The 12,734-nt window shown below is 35.8% G+C and overlaps 1 protein-coding gene across 3 annotated transcripts in view; it reads left to right on the top strand.

The window, feature by feature from the left end:
- IFT88 (intraflagellar transport 88) overlaps positions 1-12,734 on the top strand; it is a 110,964-nt gene that overhangs the window by 18,077 nt on the left and 80,153 nt on the right. For all 3 annotated transcript variants that reach the window (XM_027835279.1, XM_027835278.1, XM_027835277.1), the window contains 5 exons: positions 2,330-2,432; positions 6,599-6,713; positions 8,967-9,198; positions 10,390-10,460; positions 11,817-11,903. In XM_027835279.1, the coding sequence (XP_027691080.1) occupies positions 2,330-2,432; positions 6,599-6,713; positions 8,967-9,198; positions 10,390-10,460; positions 11,817-11,903 (608 nt within the window). The remainder of the gene's footprint in view (positions 1-2,329; positions 2,433-6,598; positions 6,714-8,966; positions 9,199-10,389; positions 10,461-11,816; positions 11,904-12,734) is intronic.

Raw genomic sequence — 12,734 nt, 5'->3', positions numbered from 1 at the left:
ACTGAAGTTTTTGTTTTTTGTTTTGTTTGTTTGTTTTTTTAGTGAGGCAGTCGGGGTTAAGTGACTTGCCCAAGGTCACACAGCTAGTACGTGTCAAGTGTTTGGTCTGAGGCCGGATTTGAACTCAGGTCCTCCTGACTTCAGGGTCGGTGCTCTATCCACTGCGCCACCTAGCTGCCCCCATTTTTTTGTTTTTTAATAAGGGAATGACATTGGTCAAACCTGTGTTTAAGGAATATTAATTTAACAGCTATATAAAGAAAATCCTCTGTTGGAAAAGAAGAAGTTAGAAGTAGAGAGAACAATTAGGAGACTATTGCAGTAGTACAGATAAGAGGTAATGAAGGTCTGAACTAAGATGGAGGCTGAGCGTAGAGTGGACAGATGTGGGAATGTTGTCCAGGTAGAGTTACAAGACTTGACAACTGGTTGAGGTGAGAGAGAGAAGGAAAAATTAAGGATGGATTCAAGGTTAACAATCTGGGTGATTGGGAGGATGCTCCTACTCTCAAAAGAAATGGTAAAGTTTGGGGCAGCTAGGTGGTGCAATGGATAGAGTTCTGGCCTTGGAGTCAGGAGGACCTGAGTTCAAATCTAACCTCAGACACTTGACACTTACTGGCTGTGTGACCCTGGGCAAGTCATTTAACCCTGATTGCCTCACCAAAAAGCAAAAACAAAAAAATAAGAAATGGTAAAATTTGGAGGGAGGGATGAGGTCTTGGGGGAAAAGATGAGTGCTGTCTTGGATATGCCTCTGAGACATCTTGGTAGAGATATGCAGAAGGTGTTTTATGTGAGAATGGAATTCATGTGGTTAGAGTAGGAGTAGGCAGGCAGAGGGAGAGGCAGAAGCATAAGAAGTTATGATAAGAGAGGAATTTTAGATTTAAATCATGGCGATACCATAGTTATGGTGATGGTAAAATCTAAGATGTGAGTATCCCTATGCTGAGGTGGACTTGAAGATAGAGATTGGAGTCTGGACTCCATGGAGTTGGAGATTGATGAAATTAGAGGTCAGTGTATTTGTGGAGATATCAACATCTATACCGAAATCTCTGTGTTAGAAGGGCAGGAGTGGGAGTTGAGAGAAAGAGAAACAGCCAGTGCTGGAGGGGATAGTTCCCAGACTAGATTAAACTCATGCTTCTCACCAGCCCTGTAACTTCATCCCAAGATGGCAGGAGACAAGGGCTGTAAAGAAAATACCTACATGTGGATAAAGAACTCAACTCCTGTTCCCTGAGCCCTCTGAAGCACTGTTAATTCCTTCAGGCTGAGAATCTTTTATGTCTCTGCTCAAAGACTCTGCAAGTCTCCTTCAGTACCGGCCTTCTGGTGCCTCTGCTCTCTGAGGCTTGAGATCTTTCATGGGTATGAGTTTTTTTAATGCTGGACTTCTACCATCTCTGGCTTCATGAGACTCAGGATCACTTTGGGTTCTGAGACCCTTGCAATGACATATAACAGCTGTGGTGATTGGATCTTCAGAGAACTGGCCTGAATGCACACTTGATGCCAGCTCCCTAGCCTACTTGTAATGGCCAGAGATAAAACATACTTGGAAGATATCATATGCATGGAATAAAATTTAAGTTTTCAGTCTTTTAGTTTCTGGAAGCAAAAGCTCTTAGGTGCCTTTGGTTGGTTCCTTGAGGCATGGAATTTCTGATGGTTGTGAAATTCCTGTCATTTAGGCTTTCTATAGCAGCTTTTGAATAGATCATAGTTTAATTGGCTCTTTTTGACCTCTAAAACATAATTCAGGGTTATTTAATGACTTAAATAATTTACAAAATGCTTCCTTGAAGGTCTTAAAGAGGTAGTACATTTCTAGACTGTGCATAATTTGCACTTAGAGAATGGATTACTAAGCAAGACTTGACTTAATACTTTGCTTATTTTTTCCATAATCATCAACAAACATTTATTCTCTACAAGTCTCTTTGAAATAAATGGGCTATGAGTATTAATATTACTTAGAGATAAACTAAAAAATAATGACTTTTTGAGGGTACTCATGTACATTAACTTTCTAGTTTTTTTAAATAAATTTTTACTCGTATCTTTCGTTTTCACATCACTTAAATTTCCTCTTCTATCTTTTTCCCTCCCCTTTCCCAGAGAGCCATTCTATATAACAAGGAATTTTTAAAAATCTGTTTCATTTTTAAGACAAAATATTCTTTATCTCCTTATTTTGGTTCCTAATCACGTTGGTAAATAGTTCCTATTTTAGCTTATTTAAGGTGCCTTATGTAAGTAACTGTCCTTGTTATAAGATAATAATGGTTATCATATTTATTCTTATTAAAAATTTCTTTAGGTTCTTTTCAATTTGGCCAGTCAATATTCAGCTAATGAAATGTATGCTGAAGCACTAAACACATATCAAGTTATAGTGAAGAATAAAATGTTTAGCAACGCAGGTAGGTATACCTTTCTAAAATGTTGGCAGTTTCATTTTTATATTGTGATCAGCTTACTACAAAGTTGTTTATAGATAATATAATAAATAATCCCACTCATGTCCATGATTTATAATTTTGTAGTTTTAATGAATCTCTGTTGACATTATGTACTATTATTGTTATCATAGGTTCATAGGTTTTGAAGAGACTTCAGAGGCCATTTAATTCAGTGTGTCAAACTCAAATAGAAACAGAGGCCACTAATCTGCACATAAGAATCCCTGCAGGCCACATTGATTTAGCTTTAAAATGTAATGTTATCTATGGTTTATTGTGTGTTTATGTATTTTGTTAAATTTTCCCAATTACATTTTAATCTGATTTGGCTCCACTTGACAGTACTTGACTCCTCTGCTTTAATTCAGTCCCTAAACTGGAGTTTGAACTACCTCTAAAAAATCCCCAAGAAATGGTCAGCTGGCCTTTTTTTGAAGACAACCAGGTCCAGGGAACTCATTACCCTTTTTTTTTCTTTGCAAAGCAGTATGGGTTAAGTGACTTGCCCAAGATTACACAGCTAATAAATGTCAGGTGTCTGGGCTGGATTTGAACTCAGGTCCTTCTGATACGAGGGCCAGTGCTCTATCCGTTGGGCCTCCTAGCTGCCCTGAATTCATTACCTTTTAAGTCAGGTCATTCTACTTTTGGACCACACTGATTTTTAGAATCCTTCACAGTGTCCCTCTCCCTCTTAATTCTAGTTCTGCCCTTGGAGGTCAAGTAGACATCTAATTGCTTGCCTATGTAGCAAACCTTCAAATATTTAAAGACTGTAACTCTAGCTCACTCCCTCCCCCCAGGATTCTCATCTCTAGGCTAAAAATACTGAGTTTTTTTCATCCGATCCTTTTATGGCTTCTAATTCCCCCTGCATTCTGGTGACCACTCTCTCTACTCAGTTTGACTTGTCAATATCATTTCAAAACTATGTCCAGAGCTAGATATATATTCCAGAAGTAGTCTGACCAGGGTAGAGTACTATAGGAGTTATTATAAGGCAGAGAATAACAGGAATGTTAGTTTCTTTCTGATGAAATGGTTTATAAGATCATTAAATTTATAGTTGTAGTAGATTTTTATTATTTAGATATTCCCAGTATAAAGGTAATCATGAGTGTGCTGGTAAATGTTTAACAATCAGCTCTCGGGGGGGTGGTGTATACACAATGCATTTTAAATTATAATTTACTATATTGACATTTTTTCCAACACTTAAGTATAGACAGTGAACAAACTAATTAAACCCTCATTTGTAACATTTGCCAATTTCCTATGTATAAATGCTCACACTGAAAAATTTAACAGTCAGCTCTTGAGAGCTAATTCAAGCTGGCTGTAGCACAACCCTGAAGGAAACCCTTTATGCAAGAATCTGTATTTGCAGAAATGTATTATGGAAGTGTTCATTATAGTGCTAGCTGATAGCATAAAGCATAGGACATCACTGAAAACAACACTTAATTGGTAATAACAATAAAAGCTTATTCATATAATGCTTTGTGATTTACAAAATGATTTTCATATAATAGCCTTCTGAAATAGGTAGTACAATTATTCCCATTTTGCAGATGAGGGAACAGAGAGTTTTAGACATTAAATGACTTTCCCAGGATCATATAGCTTGTAAGTCATAACTCTTAACCCATAACACCTGACTCCAAGTTTAGTACTCTTTCATCTGTTTTACTCTGAGATGAAATAAACACAGCTGTTCTTTTAATTTTTTGAAGTTTTATTGATGGCTTTTGTCTTTTATAACACAATTATTTCCAAATGTGTTCCAGTCCCTCCAAAATCTTCTCATGTAACAAAGAAACAGCTACAATTGATCATTATTTGCAGAATTCATGTTTGCAAATTTGTCTACTGTCTAAAATTTGTTTATAACCCTAAAATTAATACTCAGGCACTTTTGTGGTCATTCATGGGCATGTACAGGATGGTGAAAACTTTGAGTCACACAATGTGTATGGTCCCAGCTGAGGCTGAACACGGCAGTGCTCTAATACTATATGTAAACAAGTGTCCTTTTCATAAAGTATTTTAGTGCCACTTTTTTTTTTGCATTTTTGTACTTTTTGTTGGTGATTTCAGTGTTTACAGTGTCCCCCCTGGTGTGGTGCTGAAGAATTTCTAGTGTTCCTAAGCTTGAGAAGACTGTAATGTACCTTATGGAGAAAATACATATGTTAAATAAACTTCATTCAGGCCTGAGCTATAGTGCTGTTGGCTCTGAACTGAATATTAATAAATCAACAATATGGTGCATCCAGAAAAAGGAAGAGGAAATTTGCTGATCTCTACATGAGGTCATTCTGGAAAGCACTGAGATAAATGTTGTGACCAGAGGCTTGAAGGGACCTAACCCTGTATTTCCCATAGGAGTAATGGTTCAGTATTCACTAATTCGATGTTTGAAACTTTGTAGAATATAACCACTGTGAATGATGAGAATCATTCACAATATATAAAACTAGCTGACCTTTAGCATACCTCTAGCATGTTGGGTGGACCCCCTGTGGTCTGCTTGGAGTATATAATGGTAGAGACTATGTCTGTCGTTGTATATAGCATCTACATTCATAGTCTCCCATTCTCTACCAGTGAAGACCTTTTTCTTCATCTGTCCTCTAGAACCAGTATTAGTCATTGCATTTAAAGTAAATTCAGCCACCTTCTGGCTTTGTTTTAATTTGTATCACTGTAGATGTGTATTCTTTTGGCTCTATTTTACTCTGCATAAGCTCATACAAATATTCCCGTGTTTCCCTGAATTCCTATATTTGTTATTTTTTATGGTACAGAAATATGCCATTACATTCATATACCACAATTTGTTCAGTTTCTTTCCAATTGATGGGTACTCACTTTGTTTCCAAATTTTTGCTAACATACACAAAAAGACTTCTGTGAATATTTGGTGTATGTAAGGCTTTTTTTGAAGGTCCTTGACCTCTTTGGGGTATATTCTCTGAAGTGGGATTGCTGGGTAAAAGGAAATGAAAGTTTAGTAACTTTTCTTATATAACTCCACATTGTTTTCCAGATATTTGACCATTTTGCTGCTCTATCAACAATGCGTTAGTAGCACAGTTGTTGCACTACAAATATGAAGAGCCAAGCAACACCACAGATTGTACCTCCCCATAATGTAAATTTATTCCTAAGGGAATATGTTTCTGATGCAGAATTTGTATTCTGTGACTAATTCAGAGTAGCATTATTAACGTTTTAGCAGAAATGTGTGATCTTTACACTTTCTTCTTCTGAGAAGAGAAATGGATAACTGATGATGAAGAAAGAATGTTGTTCTGTATGCTGTCAGGCAGTTTTAAACTTTGTCAACTGGTTTTGCTTTACTGTTTTTCTTTGTTAAGCTTTTCTTTTTTGAATGAAGAAGGGTTTAGTGGGGAAATATTTTGGGTATATAAAAAGCAGAGAGATCAACAAAAATTGGAAAAAAGTGTGATTTTTTTCCTTTAATATTAAAAATTTGCTATGTTATTCAGCTTTTTTAAGAAAAATTTTGCCGTTGTTGTTCAATCATTCAATTATATGTGACTCTTTGTGATCCCATGGACCATACTGTCCATGGCGTTTTTTGGCAGAGATAATGGAGTGGTTTGCCATTTCCTTCTCCGCTGGTTTAAAGTAAACAGAGGTTAAGTGACTTGCCCAGGGGCACACAGCTAGTTCATATCTGAGGCAGGATTTGAACTCAGGTCTTCCTGTATCCAAGTCCAGCACTCTGCCCACTGAGCTATTACTCTTACACTTATTTTTTCTGATATATTATTTCTCATAAGGCTGCATCTCCAGTTTTATTATGTCTGTCTTTAGGGATATGATTTATTTCATAGGTTTTTTTTTTAAAGAAACATCTTTTTCATTAAATGACGTAGTCTTCATTTTATTATGGATGTTAACATGTGAATGTGTAAATTTGATTTACATTTTAAAAACCTACTTAGTATTTATGCTTCGAAGTTGTATTTAACTTTATAAGATCACTGAAAAGCTTGGAAAGGTAATATTTAAGATCATCTGATGATAGCATATCTAATATGGAAAAATGAAAATAAATTAGAGTTGAATGTCACTCATTCATTTAACTTTTTTATTAGGAAGACTGAAGGTAAACATGGGAAATATTTATTTAAAACAGAGGAATTATTCCAAAGCCATCAAATTCTATCGAATGGCTCTAGACCAAATTCCAAGTGTCCATAAAGAGATGAGGTGAGTTTGTCCCATAATAACAATAATAATGTCTGACATTTATATTGAGCTTTAAAGTTTACAAACACTTTACACAGATTATCTCTTTTGAGCCGTAACAACAATCTTATCTGGTAGGTACTACATATATTTTTATCTCCATTTTACAGATGAGGAGACTGAGGCCCAGAGAGGTTAAGTGACTTGCTCAGGGTCACACAGCTAGGAAGTGTTAGAAGTGGAATTCAAACCCAAGTCTTCCTGACTTCAAATTCAGTACTCTGTTCATTACATCATGATCCTTGAAACATTAAAAAAGATTTTTTAAATGTCTTTCATAAACAAAATTGACTCCACTAACTCATTGTTGGAAGGGCAAGTGTTTTCATTTGTTTTGGAATTTGTAATGATTCATTTTAGTATCTCAAACCAGTTCTTGTGACCAAGGTATAAATTTGCAAGGCTGCTTGCTGGCTATGGTTAAAGCTGCATTCTGTGGCCAAGTATATAGTGAAGCTTCATAATTAAAATCTAAACCTATTGGTGCTCTACTAACCATGTCAAGTAATAGTCACAAGGAGTTCTGGGTTCCTCCAGTACTACCATGCAGATTCAGGGGTGAAGTTGCAGGAGAAGGAATCATCCCAATCTCATATATGAGAAGAAGAGGTGTAATTTTCCATGTTCTTCAAAGAGTCATAGATAGAATGTAGGCCTAGGGATATAAGGAACTTTATAGTCCAGTGTCTGCTTAGTAATAGCTCTTCTGGCTACTGTGGAACTCTACTCTGAAAGTGCAGCTCCCAGTAGATGTGTTCAGCGTGCCATATCTTTTCATTAAAATATATTTAGAATCATCGTCATCATCATCATCAACAGTAAACATTTTTTGAGCACATACTGTGTGTAGGTATCTGTGCTCGATGCCGAGGATACAGATAATCACTTAATTTCTGCTTATGTGTGCTTGTGAACATACTGGAGGGCCTTTAGCATGTTGGGTGGACCCCCTGTGGTCTGCTTGGAGTATATAATGATAACTAGCATTGATTTATGTAGCACTTTAAAGTCTGTAGGGTGCTTTACAGATAGCTCATTTTCTCTTCACAATAACCCTGGGAGGTAGATGTGGTTGTTATTCAGTCATATCTGACCCTACATGACCCCGTGAATTTTCTCAATGGGGTTTTCTTGGCAAACATACTGGAAGTTTGCCATTTCCTTCTCCATTGTGTCCCCATTTTATAGATGAGGAACTGACGTAAATAGGCAAAAATGACTTGCCCGGGGTCACACAGTTGACCTGTGTGTAAGGCCAGATTTGAATTCATATCTTCCTGACTCCAGGCCCAATGCTCTGCCAGTGTACATACTAGCAGTCATTTGATAGGTGTAGGCAAACTTGTCAAAACTCATTTATTTGCCAGCACATTTTATAATTTAAACTTTAGACTAAAATTGAGTTCAGAAACATATTCATTCACTTTCCTTTTTTTGTAAAATGTATCTCTTGCACTTCTATTCCAAATTTCTTTCAGTACAGAAAGGCACAAAATATCCGTTTAATGATGTGACCATATTATATTTTGTACGTTTGAAGTTTAGTTACATTTCATGTTTTGTCCCATATTACATAGCTAATTATGATGAGCCAGAGAAATGAGATATTTTTCTCATACTTAGATCCTAAAACAAATTGTTCCACATTTTTCACAATTATGTATTATGGGGTTTTTTTAATTTTTCAAAAATTACAGTACCAAAAATGTATTTTTACTCTTCCCTCCCCCCAAAAAAAGGTGCTGTAAAGAGGCACAACATAATCCTGTCCCTTGAAGAGTTTATAATCTAATTAGAGGTGGGACATTTAAATAAAAAGATATATAACAATACACAGTAGCATGTGGTAAATTTCAAATTGTGATACAGACAAGAAGTGTTATAAGAGTTGAGTCTGGGGTTGTCACCAAGCTCTAAGTCATTCAGGAAAGGCTTTCCTTGAGAAGGTGAGACTTGACCTAGCTGGGCCTTACAGGAAGGATAGAGCAGAAAATGAAACGAAGAGGAAAAGGGAGGAGCCATGTGAAAAAAGGTGCAGCAGTGGGAATATATGGTATTTATACAGAGATCAACTTTAGCTGGATCTTGTGGTTGGTGTAAGAAATTCTTTAGAGATAAGTTGGAGAAAGACGTAGGGGCAAAATTGTGAAAAGCCTTAAATGCCATTTTGAGGAGTTTGAATTTTAATAAGATAATATGCATATGTTTTTCCAGGATTAAAATAATGCAAAACATTGGTGTTACATTTATTAAAACTGGTCAGTACTCAGATGCTATTAATTCATTTGAACATATAATGAGCATGGCCCCAAATCTGAAGGCAGGCTTCAATTTGATTCTGAGTTATTTTGCTGTTGGAGACCGGGAAAAAATGAAGAAAGCTTTCCAAAAATTGATTGCTGTTCCCTTGGAAATTGATGAAGATGACAAATACATTTCACCAAGTGTGAGTATGAAAAGGGCTTTTGTGTAGTCAACTTTTAGGGTTTTTTTGTCTTTTGTTATTAAATAAACAATGTATGAATCCTAAGTCATGTGAGAGAGACACTTGAGCACATATTTACCTTGTGTTTATCTGGCCTTATTTTTAAAAAAATATTTTTTCAATAAACCAAAATTTATTTTGCTCCCCTCACTTCCTCCATCCCTGAAAAAGAGGAAAAAAACCCTTTTAACAAATACACATAGCCTTGAAAAACAAATTCCCACATTGACCATGTTCAAAAACTGTTTCATTCTGCACTCCAAGTCACTCTTTGTCAGGAGGCAGATAGCATGCTTCCCCATTGGTCCTCTGGAACCATTGTGTTGATCAGAGTTCTTAAAAAGAGTCTCTTTAAAATCAGTCTTTCAAAGTTATTTTTCTTTACAATATTTTTGTTATGTTAAATTGTTCTACTGGTTCTGCTCACTTCAATATGCATCAATTTATATAAGTCTTCCCAGGTTTCTTTGAAACCATCCCTTTCATTATTCCTTGTGGCATAATAGTATTCCCTTACATTCATATACCTTAATTTGTTCAGCCATTCCTAGCTGTTGGGCATCCCCTTAGTTTCTAGTTCTTTGTTACCACAAAAAGAGCTAATACAGATGTCTTTATATCTACGGGTCCTTTTCCTCTTTCTTGGTCTCTTTGGAGTATAGTAGTGGTAATGCTAAGTCAAAGGGTATATACAGTTTAGTAAACTTTAAGGTATAGTTCCAAAGTATTTTCCAGAATGGCTAGACCAATCAATTAAAACAGCCCTACTAACATTGTATTAATGTAGCTCTTTTCTCATAGTGTCCCCTTTGTCATTTTCCTTTTTTGTCAACTTTGCCAATCTGAAAGGTATGAGATAGAATCTCAAAGTTGCCTTAATTTGCATTTCTCTACTTATTAGTGAGTTAGAGCATTTTTTTTCATATGCTGGCTTGTCCTTTTTTTTTATTTCAATTTAAGTTGCTTTGGTAACTTTGTGTTACCATAGGTAACTTTATTGAAAGAAAAATTGAAGTATGGAGAAGTTAAGTTATTCTCTAAGATCAGATCTGAATTCTATTCCAACTTTACCATCTAGGCAATGATGAAGTTTGGTTAAAACTCATATATGATCAAATAGTAATGAGAGGGTTTTCTGATTTTATTTTTTAGGATGATCCTCATACTAATTTAGTGATTGAAGCTATAAAAAATGATCATCTGAGGCAAATGGAGCGTGAAAGGTAATATTCTGTGTTTAATAGTTCAGATTCTTAAAAGTGTAATTTTTTAAAATTAACTTTACACAGTTTTGTGTCCATTAAATGCATTGTGTTTTATAAATTCAGTACATCAAAGTATTGAATTTATATAGTATTGTGACGTTTATGACCATGCTGACTTGCTTTCTACTTGCTGAATTAGTCCAGAAACACAGCTACATCCACCTCTCATTTAGCTTTCTTATTTTCAGTAGTGTTCCCTTGTAAGAACACACCAATCACTGAGTTTTGGGGGCAGGAGATAGGATGGGTGCATAATCCATTATGGATACTCGGACACAGCTCCTGTCATGTCACTGTAGCCATAATTTACTCTTGATAGTGTACTAGTTGAACGTGCTACCCTCAATATGAGGAATATTTTGGTATGTTCCCTTCTCTTGAATATCTGGAAGAGGGCCTAGCATCTAGTTTTATGCTCATGTTGGCCATAAAACCATTCCCACTGCCAAGCTTCTTTCATATCCTAGGGAATGGAGAAAGGGGATCTTTTATACAAAAGGTCATTTCATGAGGCATAGGAGATGAAGATGGACCCAGGAGATGCATCTGGGTGATTTGACACCATGGATCCCAGTTCTCTTGTGGGAGGCACTTTTCCAGATCATTAACCAAATCTGTTAGTAATTTTTATGTCCATTCTTAGGGTTTTTTATTCCCTTTCTTCCTCCTACTAAGTCTTTGCTTGAACGCCGTGAATGTTCAAGAACTCATCACCCCACAGTGAATCTTATTCTGTTCTGTTTTCTCCCTCAATAGACTGAGCTCCTTGAAATCTGTAACTTGCCTTTCTTTGTTTCCCCAATGCTTGGCAGAGTGCCTCGCACATAGTAGACACAATAAATGTTTGCTGACTAATAACTCTATTTGTTCTTAAAATTGTTGTTAATAATAATTCCTCATTTTTCTATAGATGTTTAAGGTTTAAAAAGTATTTTTCTTACAACAGTGCTTTTAGATTTTATTATCTTCATTTTAAAGATAAAGAAACTGAGGTACTGATTAAATTACTTACCCAGGATTACTCAACTGGTAAGTGTTAGAATAGTGGAAAGTTTTCCACATCTGCTGTATAACTTCTGCTGTTGATGTTCTGGCCTTCGAGGCAAGTACATTAATGCCTCTTAGATATGCCATTCCTTCAGATATTTGAAGCCATTGATAATGTGTTTCCTAAGTATTCTGTTCTCTGGGCTAAACATCTCCATTTCTTTTAATAGTTTGCTATGTGGCATTATTTTTGAGTTCTCACAATATGTATTTGCCTATCTTAATTACTTTTCTAATTAAAATGTGATTTTTAAAATTTGTTTTCAGGAAAGCCATGGCAGAAAAATACATCATGACAGCAGCTAAACTCATTGCTCCTGTAATAGAAACATCTTTTGCTATAGGATATGATTGGTAAGAAATTGCTTCAGGCCTGCTGGGTATATGGTGATCTCTTTTCACAGTTATGAATTTTTTTTACACATCCTTCTCTCACTGAAAAAGAAAAAGTGTGCAGGTGTGGTTTGCACTTAGCAAACTCAGGTCTTCTGATGCCCAAATCTGGTGTTCTTTTTTTTTTAATTAATTAATTTATTTTTAGTTTTCAACAATCACTTCCATAAACTTTTGAGTTTTAAATTTTCTCCCCCTCTTTTCCCTCCTCAAGACAGCGTGCAATCTGATATAGACTCTACATATACATTCCTATTAGACGTATTTTCACATTAGTCATGTTGTAAAGAAGAATTAGAACCAATAGGAGGAACCGCAAGAAAGAAGAAAAAACAAAACAGAAGAAAAAAAAAGAGCAAATAGTATGCTTTGATCTGCATTCAAACTCCATAGTTCTTTCTCTGGATGTAGACAGCATTTTTCATCATGAGACTTTTGGAGAAGTCTTAGATCCTTGCATTGCTGAGAAAAGCTAAGTCTATCAAAGTTAGTCATTGCATAACGTGACTGTTACTGAGTACAATGTTATCCTGGTTCTGGTCACTTCACTCAGCATCAGACCATACAAGTCTTTCTAGGTTTTTCTGGTCTGTCTACTCATCATTTCTTGTAGCACAATAGTATTCCATTACATTCATATCCCACAACTTGTTCAGCCATTCCTCAATTCATGGGCATCCCCTCAGTTTCCAATTCTTTGCCACCACAGAAAGAACTGCTATAAATATTTTTGTACATATGGGTCCTGTTTCCATTTTTATGATCTCTTTGGGTTACAGCCCTAGAAGAGCT

This window comes from Vombatus ursinus, unplaced genomic scaffold (assembly GCF_900497805.2).
Source record: "Vombatus ursinus unplaced genomic scaffold, bare-nosed wombat genome assembly UNPS02014813.1, whole genome shotgun sequence".
NCBI lineage: Eukaryota > Metazoa > Chordata > Mammalia > Diprotodontia > Vombatidae > Vombatus > Vombatus ursinus.
The sequence above is the reverse complement of the archived record's forward strand: the minus strand, read 5'-3'. Positions and strand labels throughout refer to the sequence as shown.